The 20013-nt window shown below is 37.9% G+C and overlaps 1 protein-coding gene across 2 annotated transcripts in view; it reads right to left on the reverse strand.

Moving 5' to 3' along the window:
• Nucleotides 1-20013, reverse strand: part of ldb2a (LIM domain binding 2a) — a 62654-nt gene that overhangs the window by 41038 nt on the left and 1603 nt on the right. For both annotated transcript variants that reach the window (XM_088431793.1, XM_088431792.1), the window contains exon 2: nucleotides 4679-4781. In XM_088431793.1, the coding sequence (XP_088287919.1) occupies nucleotides 4679-4781 (103 nt within the window). The remainder of the gene's footprint in view (nucleotides 1-4678; nucleotides 4782-20013) is intronic.

Raw genomic sequence — 20013 nt, forward strand, 5'->3', positions numbered from 1 at the left:
TGATTTTTCAATCACGTGCGACATAAGGCGGCTGACGTAGTTGAGGTCAAAGGTCAAACCCGGACACGTCACCTCAGCTCAGCTTCGAGACGAGCGTCCTTTAAGCAAAAGCCGGAACGCTATCGATTCGGAATTGGATCTTTTATTACTGTGTCTTTAAGTCTTAGCGGGTAGCCGATGCTGTAAAGGGCAAAGGTCAAGGGTCACCTGAGCAATTACTTTGACATTTTACAGTAAAGCAATGCAAAAAATTTGGCAGACATATTTTTGATTTGTGAAATTTGTTTTTTGTATTTGAAAAGAAGTACGGTATGTTTTTAGAATATTTATTGCTGTGAATTTTTTTAAAAAATCTCACATTTACTCATGTAAATTTTGTATTAATATTTTAAAACACTTTTGAAGTGTTAATCATCGTAAAAGGTAACTTTTAAATGTGTTTTAGATTATTTACCTGTGTTTACGGTTTCTTAACTCTTTATTTTATAATATTCCTAAATTCATTTTTTTTTTTTAGTTTTATTGTGATTTGTTTATTGTAATTTAATTATTTTTCTGAATGTAATCCAAGCATTCAAATTTTTTATTTTAATTTCTAATATATATATATATATATATATATATATATATATATATATATATATATTAAACAATTGAAAATAAACAACAATATTTGGTTAAATAAAAAATTTAATAAAAAATTTAAATAATAAAAATTTAAATAATAAATTTAAATAAAAAAAATTTAAATAAAAAATAAAATTAAATTAAATTAAATTAAATTAAAAAAAACAATATTTGGTAAATTAACTCGTGGTGAATGGGAAAAATAGTTATACTGTAAAGTTATAATATATAATAAAGTTATAATAATAGTTATAATACACTTTCATGCAAAGTACAATTTTATCTGATTAAGCGTGCAACGGTAACAAAGCAAAAGAAGACAGCAAATGAGCCCCCGTGCCGTAGTTTGGACACCCCAACAGCAACAGAATGTTCTTTCAGATGGCCCCGCCCCCTTTGGAATCTTCCGTCGCTGTGGTAGCGAGGACGGGTTCAGCTGTCAATCATCAGCGAGAGGAAAGGGGGCGGGGAGGGGGGGGGTTACATCGCCGCTCTGCAGCTGAGCCGCCGCATCATCCCACCTGTCAATCACGCAGCGCACCTTCAATCTCCCCCTCCCCCGCCCCGCCTCCTACTCTTTAAAAAAAAAAAAAAAAACCTCCACCCTTTTTCCACTTCTTCAACACGCACACTCCACCAGCCCATTGAATAAAAACAGCTTCTCGCTCTGACACGCTCGCCGCTGTCAATCCTTTGATTCGCCAGAAAAGGAGTCGGATGGCGGCCTTCACCTCACAGTCACCCCCCCCCCCCCCTTTTTCTTCTTCCCTTTCATACACACAACTGCAAAATATGCTTTTTTAAAAAAAAAAATATTGTTCAATGCTGTTAAGCAACACCACGTGTTAAAATGAATATTAGGTCAAATATGTTAAAACAGGACTAAAACATAACTAGCGTGTTGAGCAGGAAGTAAAGGTGTTAAAAACGTGCAAAGCTAATGTTAGCATTTTACCATTCATTTTTTAAAAATTGTTAGTTAGTCCGACATTCATTTTGAAAACTTTGGCACTCGTAGTAATATCGCTAGGTGTATTTTATTTTAAAAATTGCATCACATATGAAAGAGCTTCAGATTCCAATTACTTTGCTATTAATTTGAAAAGATAAACTTACTGTTCCCATCAAGGGATTAAAAGCTTTTAATTAGATTTTCCGATGCCTGTAGAAGCCGTTAGAATCTCACACCTTCATACAAAAAAATTATAACCGACACTAACCAAATAGTATCTTTTATTTTCTTTTACAGTCTGTAGCATACAAGGCTAACTAGCATGTTGACAAGGAAGTAAAGGTGTTAAAAATATGCTAAGCTAATGTTAGCATGTTGCCGTGAGAAAAAAAAGTCTTTCTCCAATCCATTAGTCAGAAATTTATTTTGAAAACGTTCAATTGTAGAGGCATCTCTAAGTGTATTTTTAAAAAATATAAACAAACGACAATCGAGAAAACAGCCTTAGTAATATCATATGCTTGATTTCTGGCTCATCTGCCGTAAAATTGCATCACAAATAACGATGCTTAAGTTTCCAGTTAATTTGCACTTAATTTGAAAAGCTAAATATACCGTTTATGTCAAGTCATTAAAAACTTTCAATTAGATTTGCTGATGCCTGCGGAATCCTTGTTAAAATCTCGTACCCCTTGAAGTGCCATTACGTACCCCCAGAGATCTATTGCCTCCATAAAAATATCGTAATAACCGGGGCCCGACTTGTATGGATTTTTTTAGCCCGTGCCAGAATAAAATTCCAATATAGTTCAACATTGCTGTTTTCCATAGTTTGGGGTTAGAGTTTAACTTAGTATAACGGCTAACATTATAGGCCTGCTTCCCTTATTGGCATTTTTTTTTTTTTTTTTTGCCATACCGAGGGTTCAACGGTAATTCTAATACCACACTTCCATTGACTCCTTAATAAGAGGTCATTTTCGTGATGCAACGATTGCGCGAAGCGCTTTCCCGCCGTTGTTCTTATTCGGACGGAAACGAGCCTTGCTCTTTGGTTGCATCACGACGCTTTCATCAGATGCCTCCAGCCAGACGAGGGCCGCGCTGGCGACTGGAGGGGCGCTGCGTAATTATCCGCGCGCGTGTGTGTTGAATATTCGGCTGGCAATAATTGTCTGATGGAGTGTTGTTTGGCGTAAACAACACACCCCTGGCACGCTCCCGCCAGGCCATTTTTGACACTCAGGCAAGCATTAAAAATATTAGCTGGAACAAAGCAATATAGCGTCATGGCTGTAAAAAGACTTTAATGCGCTCCGTTACGACGTGAGGGAGACGCCGCGCGCGCCTCGGAATTGTCTTTTAAAAACAAGACGAGGAAGGCTGTAATGTGATTGGACAAGCCGCTGGCGTTGTTATTACTGGTATGTGCAATAACAGTAAGAAACAAAATAACAAGCAGCTACCTAATTAACATTTGAACAAATAGATTATGTTATAGACAAATAAATGTGACGCTAGGCTAATGTTAGCTAAACGGTATGAGAGAAAAGTTAGGTATCCATTGAAGCTGACTACATTTTGTCTTTTACAGTATGTGTGAAGCGGACAAGGTTAATAAGCAAGATGAATAGACGGGTAAAAAAAAAACGTGCTAAGCTAATGTTAGCATGTTGACGTAAGAAAACGAGAAAAGGTAAATTAATAGATTATAAACACGTGACACTAGGCTAATGTTAGTTAAATGGCATGAGAGAAAAGTTATCAAAATAATCTCATGACTAGCATGTTGACTAGACGGGTTAAACAGGTGCTAAGCTCATGTTAGCATGTTGACGTAAGAAAATAAGAAAAATCAATAGGTTATGTTAAAGAGACAAATGTGAAGCTAGGCTAATTTTAGTGAATTTGCACGAGGGAAAAGTTTTCAAAAATTTTGTCTTTTACAGTTTGTTTCTTGCAGACAAAGGCTAACTGGCATATTGAATAGACATGTTCAAAAAATGCTAAGCTAAAGTTAGTATATTAGGATTATAGTATTTTTTTCTTAACTAAATTATTAAGACATGAGAGCCAGGCATTCAATTTGATGCTAAATAAGTCATTTATGTATTTTTAGGTCATTTTTATTGCCTTTACACATGCTAGGCTAATCCCAATTGTCATGTTGTAATTTTCTGTTTAATTAAACAAGCTAGGCTAATGTTAGCTTATCAACTAAAAGGAAAACTTAAAAAAAAAAAGGTTATCCATTTATTTGGAACCAAACCAAATTTATAGTACTTATCTTTTTGGAAAGCATCTCACTGTTTGTTTGTTTTTTAACACACTAGTTAGTAAGTTGCATGTTGACTTGAAAGAGTGCATTGAATACAGTCAAAACCTTTCTCAAATAAATGATTAAAATATTTTAGCTTGGTATTCATCCTGATACGACACACATTTTTATTGGCCACTTGTGCCTTTGTTTGCTGCTTTAACTAAACAAGCTAGCCTAAAGATGCTAACCACATTTTTAATGATCTGTCTTTTTTTTATGCCTTTTTTTTTTACTATTTCGGGAGCACATGTCAACCAGCTATTTGTCTCCCCATTGTAAAAACGAATAGCTCTCTCTTCTTGTGTTTATTAAAATCCCGCTACCACTACGGATCACGCTGCTTTCTCCACAGGCGCATACGTAATGGGACGCTCCTCAGCTAAAGTGAGTCATCTACGACTTGGCTGTCGTCAAGCTTCACACATCTCTGGGAGGAAGCAGGAAGCTATGCCATATATATATATATATATATATATATACATATATATACACACACAGACATTGGTTCATCTCCTTTGTGATGGAGCAAAACGTGTCCTTATCTGCGTCAATGTCTGCAGCATGCAGATGAAACCAAAGGGGAAGCAATATCGAATAATAATCCCAACGCACTACACTAACATGCAGCTTTTCATAAACTTATTATGGAAGTAAGTTGGGAAAAAAAAATGTAAGCAAATATGACTGTATGGAATAAAAAGGCTTTGTATCCAGGGAAAGTAAACCTGTGCACACACAACATTGTGGAGTGACCAATTATCAGAAATTTAAGTACTTACTGTATCTCTTTGGTCCATCCTCCAGGCAGAAGGACAGCGTGAGCGTGGCGTCTTCCTCGAAGAACTCTGTGGCGAAGGCGTCCCACCATAAACTGTCGCTTTCCTGTCAAAAAAAAGAAATAAACACAATTAAATACATTTTGGGGGCTTTTGTTCCCTATAATTAAAAAAAAAAGTTATAAAGAAAAAAAATGAATTCAAAAAATTTATATTTTTTTTTGTCTGGTTTGACTTAGCAGGAAAAACATCAAGAAAAATAGTGAGGAAAACCAATAGATGAAAAAATAACGGTCAAAATTGATCGACACCTAATTGCTTATAACATTACCTTTGTTTAAAAAAACCATCAAAATCCTCAAATTTCAGCCTCTCCAAAGTAATACGTCTGATTCCTGTAGCGCTTCGAGGAATTTCTCTTTTGTATTTTATTGAGAGAAGATATTTGATTTTATTTTGGGAAAACGATGACCGAAAACATTGACTCAATCGATTTTAAAAGGTTTGGTCAGTATGTTAGGTAATATTGCTTAATTGTTGTATTTTTTTAATTACTACACAGTACAAAATAAACAACAATAGTTTGAAATAGACGTAACAGTTTTGTTTCTTTTTTTCTTCTATTTTTTTTAATCTAGTCAAACTTGTTTTCTGTATAATTTGAAGGAGTACAAGTGATTACATTCAATTGTAGTTTGAAAAAAAACAACATTTTTTGCGAGGATTCTATCAAAGGAAACACCAGGGAGCTGAAATTTCACCCAGACGGCTTCAAATATTGTAATTGTGTGCATTAAAGATGTAAGATGTTCGCATACATTATGTTCACAAAAGACTAAACCCTCAATCCCGCCGGCTGGGTAAATCGAAGACTTAAGTGTCTTTGTGTCCCGCACGCTGGTGTAAAGATCGCTACGGAGCTTTGACTATTTTTCATTGCGGACTTGGCCTGAGGCTCTTACAAGTCCGAGTGAAGTTCGTCCGCTTTGAATGCAGCAAGCTTCACACCAGGGGAGGATGCTCTGCGCGGCCTTATAAGGAAAAAAAAAAACAAAAACACAGACATATACACAAGCTTAGCTTCTGGTTTTTCATCCGCCATGCTTGTCATAAAAAACAGTCCACGCGCTAACGTGAATTTTAATGATAATGGGATTACGTCGGAGAGTGGCAGCTCTTCAGCGTTGCTACATTCATTCCCAGCGGTCCAGATGGGATTTACTGCCCCCCCCCCCCCCCCCCCCCCCCGTTTAAGACTTAGCATTGATGCTAATGTGCTCTGACAAGTTATGACATATCAGCGCCTTTCTTTAAGCCCGCCGAGCACTTTCCACATGTTGACAATTAGCCGGACCGCCATCCAGATGTGTCCGACAAGCTCGTCCGTCGGGCAGAAAGAAGGTCGGCGTTGGAAATTAGCGACGGGCGCGCTACGGCCGGCGGGTCGCGGAAATCACTGGGCTAGCCGTGAAATCGCAAAAAGCAAACATTTGGGGCGGCTTTGATCGGGGGGGTTTCCTGGGAGTCAAACTTCACTGACATGCGATACGTACGAACGCAATGAAAATTCAAACCTTACACAATTTAGCGTGCTCCGTCTGTTTATGGCTCGAATTTGCGAGCGATCTGGTAAACCCACTTTAGAAGGACTCTTAAAAAAGTGAAAGGGGAATAAAATTCTGGCAGAGTTCGCATTCATCTCAGAATTCTGACTTTGTTCTCAGAATTCTCACAAAGTGAGAAAAAGTGAGAATTCTGACTTTATGCTCAGAATTCTGACAGAATTCTCACTTTATAGTGAACTGGCCTTTCGATTAGAAAGCTGAAAGCTTTAAGGTAAAAATGATCTGAACTCTCAATTCTGACGTTACAGTCGGAATTCCAAGAATAAAGCCAGAATTCTCGCTTTATAGTCAGAATTCTGACTTTAAAAGGAGAATTCTTCAATTAATACAATTTTGAGTCATAAAATTCTGAGACTTGAAAATGATAATTCAGAGAAAAGACAGAATTCCCACTTTAAAATAAGGATAGTGAAACTTGCAGTGAGAATTCTGGAAAAAAAGCTGAGAAGCTGACTTTAAAGTGAGAATTCTCAGACTTAAATGTGATATTCCAAGAATAAAGACAGAATTCTGACTTTAATTGACATTAGTGAAACTTTCATGTGAATTTTCTGAGAAAAAAAGAATTTTAAGTCTTACATATAAATGACAACTAATACTCTAAAATGATATTTCTCAGAATAAAGACAATTCTGATTTACAGTGAGAATTGTGAAACTTTTAAAGTGAGAATTCTGCGAAAAAAAATCTGAAGAAATCTGACTTTCAACTGAGAACTACGAGACTCCAAAACGAAATTTCTGAGAGTGAAGACGGGATTCTCATTGTAAAATGAGTATTGTGAAACTTTGAAGTGAGAATTCCGAGGCAACCTAATGCCAGAAACCTGACTTTAAAACGAGAATCCTCAGACTTAACGGTGATATTTCTGAGAAAAAAGACCAAAATCTGGATTTGACACTTTCAAGTCAGAATTCTGAGAATTGAGAAAATCAGAATTCCAAGACAGAATTTTCACCTAAAAACGCTGACATAAAAATTTTAAGGTCAGGTATCTGAAAGCGGGAACGGTGCCGACCGCCCGCCCTAATCCCGTTCTGGGGGTTTGTCCCATTTTGTGGCGATCCAAATCCTGCCGCATAACTCCAGCACCCCCCTAAGGCCGTGAACCGTCATCAAAGCGGCGCGGCCACTTGCAAATGATACATTTGCCGTCGGCCTGGCTTCCCTTGGCCTTAATGTGTTTGAGGCGCGGCGTGCCGCGGGGCCTCCCCGCAGCCGGCTGACACACAACATCCTCCCTTCATTCACGCCTTCAGCTTCCCTGACGAGCCGCGTGCCGTGACCGTGTTTGTTGTCATATGCTACAAATCAGGCACAAAACACACACACACACACACACACACATCGCCGACTGGTGAGTGAACCCGCTCAGTCGCAGGCGGACTAAAATCCCACCAAAAACGGACCCCAGCAGAGAACGTCATCCGCTCGGTTTACATCCATTTGTAAAGACTCGGTACTAGACTCATCCACCAATGTGTGACTCAGTCAGTCATTTCCTGGAAAATGAGCCGCTCTCACCTTATTGAGTGTTTTTTTTTTTTTAGTCGCTGAATGCATTTTGAAGGTTTTTTCAGGGGTTTATTTATTGAGTGTGGCTGTTTAGTAAGCTACCATGCGCTCATAAAATGTTCCGAGTACTGGCTGTCTGATGACTCCACTTTAAAGAACTGTAATCCAGGAAAGAACTCAAGTCCTTGCCTATACCGTCAAGAGTCTTCAATAAAGCTAAAAGTGATGCTTGATAGTCATTTATCCACTTCGTTTTTCCGGTAATTTCTTTTGTTCACTGGAACATATTGTTTTGGAATTACATGCATTCCAATGGGAAGTTTTGCTTCAGTTTGCAAACAATTTGGTTTTGGATAAGTTGAGGGTTACTTGGGATCGGCGTCTGTGATTACTCAAGGAATAAGCATAGAGTACTCGTCAATAAAAATAAAATAAACAGTGCATATATATATATATATATATATATATATATATATATATATATATATATATATATATATATATATAAAACTTAATACTACAGATGTGTTTTTACTTATCTTTTATGGGTCTAGGCATTCAATATTATTTATTTATTTACTTATTTCATCATTTTCAAGTGCTGGGGTGAATAACTTATTAAATCCCAAAGGCATACAGTATTTATTTGTTGTAAGGGACCAAACATCTTACAATTTTGATTTCTTTTAATTGTATTCAAATGTTTTGGTTAAAGAAGGCTCTAAAATGGCTAGTACTAAATCGAATAAGTACTCAAGTGTAGTCAATTACTTTAGGAAATGAATGTACTAAAATAGTTGACTACTTTATGTAGTTAAGTACTTATTTACCACATATTTTTTTTAGGTAATTAAGTATTAAAGTAAATGATTACTTACGTTTTAAAGTAATTGATTACTTGAGTACTTAAGACACTAAAGTAATTGATTACTTGAGTTTTTAAATTCATTAATAACCATTATTTAGACCATCTTTTAGCCAAACACTTGATTTAAAAAAACAAAACAAAACATTTATACGCATTAAAGTACGTGGGATGACTGGAGCTAAAACAAAAAAAACCCCATAAAAATACGTCTGTGGGATTGAATGGGTGAAGGTTTGTAAAATGGCTGGCACTGAATGTGTTTAGTAGAGAGTAAGTCCAGCATTCTGCCGCTTTTGCAAAACACCAATTTCACTGTTTAGCTCATTTTCAAATCATAGATTTATTACTTGATGAAAAGCAGCTAGCTGTGCTAATGCTAGCTAGTGAGCACCCCGACTTTATTGCACGTTCCCCGTCCCGCGCTCATATTCCCATCCTTATTATCCGGCATTCAAACGAGCCGCCCGACTCATCACCCGGCGCTTCGGCGGAGCGTTCATTACCACCAAATCCCTCGTTCCCGTCACTGCTAAAAGTGGACGCGCCCCCCTTTTGCCCTCCCGCATGCGTCGCGTTGACACCAATAGGGCTTACAATGTGGGGGTCAAGTTGAACGGGAAGGATTAAGGTGGACTGCCGGGTGAGCAAAAATGTCCCCCCTGAGATCATCTGCATCAAGGAGGAATAAACGCCTCCCTCAAAATGACACCTCGCTATTCCCATTTGAAAAAAAGCGGATAGGAACTCTAATTACTTTAAGTCTTTGTCACAGGTGTTACAGAGTCTAGTTGGAGTCTACTTTGGTATAATAGTATACGCAAACTTCAAATTATTTGGAAGGTCGTCAAATAATTTACTGTATGTACCCCTTTATCGCCTGGGGGAAATTTTGACCCAATTTGGGCTTTTTGATGTTTTTGATGGGTGATATCAAAGGAAAAGCATTTAAAAAGTAAACTAGGAGGCTGAAATATTGTATAGATTTTCATAATATGGCGACTTGCAATATGCCACGCTGCCGTCCCTTCTAAATGCATGCAAACGGGAGGTTGAGAAGTACACCCTATAGGTGTCAAATTTAGCCCATGTCAGGCTCATTTACTGCCATTCAAAATTGGAAATATTGTCAATTTTGGACATAAAACATCAAGTTTTCCTTATCACCCGATTTTTGCATTAATCCTTTCAACGGCAACTCACGTACGAGGCGCAATAGAAATTTTTGTGTTCACACCCCAAAACCACTGGGAGGCGCTAGCGGGTAATTTATGACATTTGCAAGCCTTTCAATGACTTCCATGATTGGCTTAGCCTGAAATCCCGTTTTGCAAATGTCTTCAAAAGTCATAATACTCTAATTATGACACCATAAATATAAATATTTCAATTTCATAAATATATAAAGACACAGCATTGTTACTTTTGCTATTATTACACTTTTACAATTTTTGTACATAAAGGGGGCAGAGGTCCCACCCAAATAATTTAGTTATGCATAGAAAGGGCTGATGCCACTGAGGATTTCGAAAGTAAATATATATTTATATTTGCCGATGTTATGACCGTTTCAAAGTCAGCCCAAGCTGGGTGATAATAAGGCCAGGCTAGTGAAAAATTCCCGGACATCAAGGGGTTATTGTTAGCCATGTCATATTTTTTTAGTTTTGTTTTCCTTCTTTTTTCATGCTATGGCTACGTACGTTGCTCTCAAATAGCGTCAGTCAAAAGTGAACACGTGAGAGGATGTCGGACGCAGACAAAAAGTCCTAAAAAGCAGCAGGATGCCCACACAATAGATGCACCTTTTTCCTTTCCCGCACCAACACCGGTTTCTGGTGTCGCTCCGATAACATGCCGGATTTCTGGCTATATTTTATGGGTTTTGCCCCGGTTCTCACTATACCAGTGGAGTAGGGATGGGATGCGACCCAAATCCCACGAGACGACGAATCCCCGAGGGAGAGACGAGATTTTTGCAAAAACTCTAAAAAACTGCAAAAGATCTTTCCTAACAGTGAATACGTGGGGTCTGAAGAAGTCTTAACAGCCTGTTAATACTCGGTCTTGTTCAGCCGAGGGCACTTTTGGTTAAAACTACATCACTGCTTGTTATTCTTCATGAAATAATTTTCGCGTATCGTTACATTCCTTGTTAAGCACAAGGAATCCTGTGAAGGAGAACCTAGCCGTTAGCGAGCACTAACGTGAGTTGCAGCTGACAGCATCTTGGGACGAAGCGCTTGCTAACCACTTTTCCGACAATTTTTTTTTTTTTTCAATGCTTCACGGAATCAGCTTCCGGGCAGGATTAAACCGCCAAAACAACCTGTCAAACATATGGCCCGTATGGTTGACACCACTGCTATACGGCACTTTAGCATTGCTAGCTAGCTAGTGGATAATTCATAAGGTGAAACACAAGTCAACAAAGGATTTTCTGTTTGATGACATAGTTTGACCTCCACTCAACGGAATGTTGCAAAAATCGCATGAAAATCAATGTAATAAATCCTATTAAAATGCATCTCAAAAATTATAATTATAATGGTTTCATATGGTCCAAAATTTGGACAATGATTATTTTCGTACACAAAATTTTGCAATCAGATAGAAACGTCAGAATTGTTGCATTTTGAAGTTTTACATGTTTTAATAATCTGCATGGGTTAAAATGATTTTTTTTTTTTTTACCCCTTTTTCCCCTTCTTCTTTTGGAGCATAAATATTCCGATGGCAAACTTTGGCTACGTTAGGGCCTCAGTAAGCAAAGTAAGCATCAGGAAGCTGCTGTGTGCTTGGATGTTTTACATTCCCAACATGCTAGCCAGAACTAACTTTTCTAAGCTGATTAGCAGTGAAAAAGTAGATTTTATTCATCCTTTTTTTTGCCCACGCATAAAGCCGGCTGCTGGAGATTTACTTGAAAATAACTACCCCGCCCCCCCGCCACATAATTCATACGTTGTCATGTAAAATATCCAACCAGTTGATATTTCATCATTTATTTAAAAAAAAAAAAAAGGGGGCTTCAGGTTAGTTAGCAGGCGGCTTGCGCTTTCTGCATGTTTCATCATTTTGCTGATATTCTCTGCGGAGATGAACTCGGTTGAACTGTTCCGCATAAAAACAGGGGGCAGAATATGGCTGCTGACGACTGTTTATTTTTCTCCCATGCCTCTATTTATTTTGGCGCGTACGCTCGGTACATTTAATGAGCGTGAAAGCCCCCGAAAAACAGGTTTTTGTTAAACGTCCAAATTTCCGTAATGACAGAAGCAAATATTAGCCGCCGGTGATGTCAAAAATTTACTTCGAAAGTTGAATGTTGGTTGAAGGCAAAATTATTTGTGAGCTTGTCAAATTTGCGGTTTCTCGCTAAGCGGAATTCATTGGTGGATGTGTCAGACGTCTGTGAAGTCACTTGTTGCTAGGTAGAAGTTGTGTCGTGAAATCCTTAATGATTACGTCAAACTTTTGCGTAAAATTTTTGAGTAAAATTGACCATCTCAAATATTTGGCTGGCTTCTTGTTGATATGTTGACGTTTTGGGCGTAAAATCAGGAGTAGCGTTGACAAACTTTTATGCCTTCTGTTTTTCCGCAGAATTTATTGGACTAATCAGCGGTTCACAAATGTTTAATGGCGTGACAGAAAGAGCACATTTTTCTTTTCAAAATAAGAGCACATTTTTGGAACATGGACCAAAATTCTTTTAAAAAATTGTGCTAGAGTGATTCTTTTGCAAAATTAAAGTGTTATATAGATTGACAGTATCATCACTCCAAGTGAACTGGCTTAAACTAGACAGATAGCAAAGCATTTTTGTAATTTTATTTTTTTAAACAAGAGAGGTAGTTGGGGTACTTGGCTGTAAAAAATTAAATAAAAACATTTCAGAGCTACATTCTTTAAAAAAAAAAGTGGAAAAACACTAGGCTAAATCTTTTAAGATCAACTCAAACTTCTGTGAGTTCACTTGTTGCTAGGCAGAATTAGTTTGACTGAATTTGTAACCTGGTTAGTTTTTTTGGGGTGGTGCCAGGCAGAATTCTTTGGTCAAAAAAAATTGTGGACATGTTAAAATGTTCACCTAGTTTTCCGTCACTAGGCAGAATTTATTTATCTATTGCAAATAAAAAGATCGGAACAAACATATTTATGCGTCGAAGCTTCCATGTTTATGTTCCGCCTTTCTGTTGAAAGTCCACCTGTTCAAGGACAAATTGTTATAATTTCTTTCCTCCCGGCATTAATTTAGCCTCATTTGCATAATGCATAGCTGCCAGTGGGGGCTGCTGCGCGTCGGCCAAGTGCGGCAACATTTTTAGGGCCAAGAGGGTTAAAACCTACGTAACATCTGGACATGATTAAAAGACTGTAGCAGTTCAGGTACTTTTAAGACCACCAGATGGACCCACAATGCTTCTTAAACTTAGATTGTGGCTTGTAATATTCAAATTTCAGCTAGAAAATGTTCATTTTTGCTTCTTCATTTACGGCGCGATAAAGTTAAGGTTTGCGCATGAGAAAACTCGCGCTAATTTACATAAAATGCTACTTGGTTTCATATTTTTAACCCTAATGGATCACCTGTGTAAGCGTCGTCTAACTTGAAGACCACAAAATAAAGACTGGCTTACAAAAGGAGCTTTCTGCATACATCCAGTCCTTCCGCGCTCCCACATGTACAGTATAACCTGAGGCTGTCTTGAGTCTCAGTCAAACTTGCATCGCGTTCTAATCGGGAGCCGAACAGGCTTTCAGAAAATCTTGCTTCGCAGAGATCACGGCCCCCTAGAAAACGCCCACGCTTCACTCTTGGAAGAGGCTGCAAGCAATGGCAAGGGGAAAAAAAAAATATTCATTCAGAACAGAGAAGAAAAAAAAATCATATATATATATATATATATATATATATATATATATATATATATATATATATATATATATATATATATATGAATACAGTCTAACAGCCTGTTAATACTCGGTCTTGATGAGTGGAAAACGGAGGCACTTTTGCTTAAAACTACTGCTCGTCAAGTCATGGCAATAATATAAGGGCGTTTTGAGCTTGTGGCTGTGAGTGAGAGAGCTGTGCAGAGTCGTACATGTGGGAGGAGGTGAGCGGATGCATGAGGGGATGACGACATAAGGTGAGCCTGGCCCTTTAAGAAAAGATGCATTGTGGGAAGGGAGGGAGGAGAGGGGGTAGTGCTCGAGGCTGCTGGGAAGGTTAGCCGCCGCTCACTATGCTCTGATGCACTGTGTGTTGTATGTTGAAAAAGAATATACGATTCACTGCTTATCTTAATATATTTTACAGTGAAACAATTCGATTTGGTTTGATGCATTTGCAATCTTTAAATTCAACTAAAAACTAATTAGTGTTTGTTTCACCTTTAAACTATGTATATATTGTACACACACGTTAATTTAATAATACGTATATACAGTACATATAGAGGATACACATTTTTTGCTACATATCAATGGCGTCGAAACCTCAAAAGTCACATTTGGCTGAATTTCCGATTTAAATTTTGGATATACACGAAAAACGGATCGCTGCTGACTATTTTTGCTATTTCAACCCTAACCCTCACGTTAACGTCACTACAAAGAGCATGCGATATTCATGTATCGCTTGCCCTTCACCGTTGTTATAATTCATGTAGAGTTACCCCACCAATAACGGCTCGGTCCGTCATATCCCAGGAGTGTCATAACAGCGCCCCCTCCTGAAAAAAAAGCACAACAACGAAACCCCCAAGGCTTTTTTGTCTTCCTGCATTACTTACAGCGTTATTGTGCCTGCGCTGCATATTAATGCCCACTATGCTAATGGCCTTAGCGCGGCGGAGGTCGCAGCAAGCTCCTCCTCTGAATGCTAATCCGCCGCCTCATTTGCATACGCTTAAGTGTCAAATTCGCCCCGTAAATCACCGCGGAGAGAGAAACAACGGTGTCGCGCCGTCGCATCAAAGCCACATCAAAGCCCCGTTTAAGATTGCGGCGGGTCGCGAGGGGTCGCGGCAGTCTAAAACGAAGGTAATGGGAAAGCGGCGGCGGATACGGCGTGCGGCGGGACGGACGGCGAGTAATAAGTACCGAGATGGAAACACGGTCGGAGTCATCACAGGGCCGCAAGCGCTTAAGTCGTCGGGGTTGAGGGGTCAATCCCGACAGTAGCGTGACACTTTGGCTTTTTGCTCCCTTTCATTTACCGCCTGAGATTTTCCAATCGGCGCTCAAAGACGACTGAATGCGGCCTAGTTAGAACCTCCAAACTACAACTTGGTTCTCAAAACTATCATTGGGTTTGTTTGAAAAATTCTGCCAAACTCGGGCCCCCAGGACAGTTTTTGGGATCGCTTGAAACTCGAAATTACTATCTCAGTTTTGAAAATTCAGCCCCAGAATCTGATTTTGCTTAGCAATATGAAATTTGGGAGACATGCCAATCATGAGTAGACCCACAAAAAATTCTTAAGAAGTCATGCCTGAAATGACAGTAAGTCTGCCATTTTGGTTTCAAGCCCCCATTTTAGGAATGTTTTAACCCTTTGACCCTCCAAATTATGTAAATTCCTTTGATTTTTTTTATGATATCATAAAAGAATCAGCGGGAAAAAAAAACTCTAGGTAGCTGAAATTTCCAGCTGATGATTAAAACATGTAAAATCTGAAAATGCAACAATTCTGACATTTCTATGTGGTTGCGAGATTTTGTGTACAAAAATAATCATCGTCCAAATTTTGGTCCATATAAAACCATTGTAATTAGAATTATTGAGATGCATTTTAATAGGATTTATTACATTGATTTTCCTGTAATTTTTGCAACATTCCACTGAGCGGCGGTCAAACTATGTCAGCAAACAGAAAATTCTTTGTTGACGTGTTTCACCTCAAGACAGTAGGTGGCGGTAAAGACAAGTTAATGGCTATGTTTAAAGCGTCATCATCACGTCACCGACTACAAAGACAGATCATTTTTTCAATTTTTTTGTGGGTGTTAATAAATTTAGATGTGTGTAAAACATGCGTAAACCCACCCAAAAAGTCTGAAGTAGCTGTGGGTGAAATGACACAGTAAATCTGCCATTTTGTTTTGAAAATCAAAAATAACAGAAATTTCCAAATTCAATTCCTGAAGATAATTTTACGTAGCAATATGAAATTTGGTAGCTACGTAAAACACGAGTAGACCCACAAAAAAGTCTTAAGAAGACATGGCTGAAATGAAAGTATTTCAGGACCATATTAGGATTGTTTTGAATATGCAAAGTAACACCAGAATTTGGGACTTTAGTCCTAAAGCCAGTTTGACTTAGCAATATGAAATTTGTCAATATGTCAAACATGAGTAGACCCACAAAAAATTCTCCAGAAGTAATTCCCCAGACGACAGAAATCGACCATTTTAGTTTCAAGCGGTTCGATTTAAAACACGTCCCTAAACCTTTAATTTTTGACAAAGTATTCACGGTTCAAACTAATAACCGAGAATTATTTACACGCTAAAAAAAGTGTTCCTATTGGCGGTTTGAGAGGATGAAAAAGTTTCGTCAAAAAACGAAAAAAAAAACGACACGTGGCGAGACCGCGGCGTGCGTCCTCTCGGGAGCCAATGCGAGTCTCCTCCAAATGTCAAGTCCTTGAGTGTGAGCGGCGGCCGAGCGCGTTCAAACGCCGGCTCATGAATAAGACAAATGGGAGGGTTTCTATAGGGGGGGGGGGGCTCGAGTCGACTTTCATACAAGGTGGCGCTGCGCTGAGGTCGGTCACCTTCTGCGGTGAGAGACGCTCCAAAGATGACGGAATAACTAACGTGTGACTTGTTTTGCTTCAGCAGTCAGTTGGAAGGAAAAGGGTGAAAAAATAACACAAATTGAGATGAAAAAATAATAATAATATGAGATTGAGACAACTTTTTGGGCTTTTTCCTTTAACCCCAAAACTTGGGTGTATTACCCACAAAATAACCAAAAAATTGGGGAAAAATTTAGTTAATCTAACATTTTTTTAAGAGCAGTGATTCTCAATAATTTTTTTGCAAAGCCCCCTAGGAAAGAGAAAACTTTTTGCCCCCCCCAATCACCACGGTGACTATAAATCATTTAAATTATTATCTATAAAAATTTTATAAGCATACCTAAAACTACATCCTTTTTATCCCTTACAAAAGAAAAAGGCAATACAAAGTAACTTTCAACAACAGTTATCTACTTTTTACAGCGTGAACATTGGTTACAGGTTAGTCTAAAACTGAAAAAAATTACAAAGCGGATAAAAGTGCCTTAAAAAAAAAAAAAAATATATATATATATATATATATATATATATATATATATATATATATATATACACACACATCACTCCTTATTATATTACAGTTATACATAACATAGCCTAGCACGAATGAAAATACAGAAGAGCAGGAGTGGAATATGGAATGGACTGCTTGTATGTGAGTGCTAAAATTGGATACAGACAATTAAAATGCAATACAGTTTTTTTGGGGGGGTTGATATCGGACGGATATCAAAACAGAATTGAAGAAATATAATAAATAGTAATTTTTGCAGAGGATAAAGAATATATTCAAGGTTCAAGAGTTTTACTGTCATATGCATAGTAATACTGATTCTTATTCTGTTTACTTGCCTGAGCAAACTACATTACACAATCGAACAAATAATAGATAAAAAAAATAGTAAGAGCAATAAGGGCAATAATAATGAACCACTAATAAATTCATAGAATTACATTCTGAACATATTCTGGAGTAGATGGAGTGGAATAAACTGGATATTTATAAGGATGATAGTAGTACTAAAATATCATGTAGTGCAAAATATGATGTATTTAGCAGCTTTCCTGCATTGTGCAGGATTTGTAAAGTGCACATGTGCGTGCGGTATATCCAGCGAGTATTTCAATAATATCTGTCTACATGTGTTGCTGCACCATTCTAATCTTATGACAGTGTTCCTTCATTTTATATCTCGCAAAAAAAAGCATGTGAATACTTCACAGAAAAAGCATTTATTTTAGCCAGCAGGGGGCTGCGAGCATTGCAATATTATCTGTCTACATGTGTTGCTGCACCATTCTAATCCTATGAAAGTGTTCCTTCATTTTATATCTCCGAAAAAAATGAAACCTGAAAGCAATAAAAAGCATGTAAATCTTCACAGAAATAAACATTTATTTTAGCCAGCAGGGGGCTGCGAGTATTGCAATAGTATCTGTCTACATGTGTTGCTGCACCATTCTAATCCTATGAAAGTGTTCCTTCATTTTATACCTCAGAAAAAAATGAAACCTGAAAGCAATAAAAAGCATGTAAATCTTCACAGAAATAAACATTTATTTTAGCCAGCAGGGGGGCTGCGAGTATTGCAATATTATCTGTCTACATGTGTTGCTGCACCATTCTAATCCTATGAAAGCGTTCCTTCATTTTATATCTCAGAAAAAAATGAAACCTGAAAGCAATAAAAAGCATGTAAATCTTCACAGAAATAAACATTTATTTTAGCCAGCAGGGGGGCTGCGAGTATTGCAATATTATCTGTCTACATGTGTTGCTGCACCATTCTAATCCTATGAAAGCGTTCCTTCATTTTATATCTCAGAAAAAAATGAAACCTGAAAGCAATAAAAAGCATGTAAATCTTCACAGAAATAAACATTTATTTTAGCCAGCAGGGGGTTGCTAGGAAAAACCCTCGATAGCGTTTGTGAACTGAGGTCATTTTACTTCTGACCCTTTTCGTATTTTCCCTGATGGCAAAACTGAAGCTTTTATTTGAGAGTGGTATTTCTTTCTAAGCCGCCTTCTGACAGGTGTCAATCAAAATCAAAAGTCTGCATTATTATCTTTGTAAAGGCGGGATTTTACATACATCTCATTAGATTGTGCACACACACATACACACAAGCATGTTTTATGGCGTGTGCTGGCTTGGTGCGGGGGTTCTAGCGAGGGGGGGGCGGGGGGGGGGGGGGGGGGGGCTTGGACAGAGCGCTCAGCGATATATATGAATAATGCATCACGCGGCTACAACGCGCCGCCTCGCTCGGCTTTAAGTTCCTCTTAAGGGAAAAAAAAAAAAGTCACCATCTGCAAGCTGCTGCTTAGCTTTAAAATTGAGTTAACCCCCCCCCCAAAAAAATAAAATAAAATGCGCAAACTGCCTCCATCTACTATCATATTATTGAAAATAATAAGCCATGTTTAAGTCAATTGTTCATTCAGTGGGCAGAAAACTTTATCTGTGAATCGATACACTTTTTTTTCCAGATCGACAAAAAGTCGATTCAAGTGTATCGAGAAATTAAAGGCGCCATCCGTAATTAGCGGAGGCTGGCTTAAGAGTTGTCCTGCATGAGCTTGGGGCTTGTATTTATTTAAAAGGGGGGCAAAAATACATAAAACATGCACTTTTGTATGTAAATAAATGCAAATGAAAACACCGCATGTGGGGGATGTGTCTTAATTGCACATTGGACTTAAAAAAAAAAAGTGCAAAATATTCTGTTTTACTTGATTGGAGTTAAAAGAAATTGTATCTTAATTCAGATGCAAGACCCATAATTGGGTACTTGAATGCATCATATGCACCCTCTTGTAAATTGCGGTCATTATGGTATTAAAAGTTGGGATTCGAGCACGCAGTTGCATCTCAAAGTCTGCTAAAAGTGCATACTGCTAGAGGCGCCCTCTAGTGGCACGCCAAAGAATCGCTTAATTCAAGGTTTAAACTACTCATTGGAAAATGAAGCCTCATGAGCCACTTGCGATTTGTTTTTCTCCTCTAGGCTAGTGCAACGGACACGCATGAAATTTCCACTGCATCCTCAAACCAAGAGTGCCATCTAGAGGAGAAAAATATACAAAAAGTGCTTCATGAGGCTTCATTTAACATCACTTTGTTACAATGAATTCATTAAAAAAAAAAAAGGTCAGTGCAGTACTTTTATTAAGAGCAGTTTGGTTGTATTTAACTTTTAAGTACAGTACATATACAAATAGTATTTTTTTAAGTCTTTGTTTTCGATCATTTATTCAGATATATATTTTATATAACTACACTTAAGGACTTTGCGTATTTTTAAATGAAAGCACAATGTTGTTTTCAGTTCAAAACTAGCATTTTGGAAGTGAAACATTTACTGCCTACAAATATTCAAGGAAGATTGGTTTTGAATGAAACTATGGGCATGCATTTGAACGCATCATGTTACGTTCAATTGGAGCTCAAGATTCTCGCGCACAACTATTCTTTCATACATGAAAATACAACAGGATTCCTGCGGTA

The sequence above is a fragment of the Hippichthys cyanospilos genome, chromosome 13 (assembly GCF_059441005.1).
Source record: "Hippichthys cyanospilos isolate Australia breed blue-spotted pipefish chromosome 13, RoL_Hcya_1.0, whole genome shotgun sequence".
Taxonomy (NCBI): domain Eukaryota; kingdom Metazoa; phylum Chordata; class Actinopteri; order Syngnathiformes; family Syngnathidae; genus Hippichthys; species Hippichthys cyanospilos.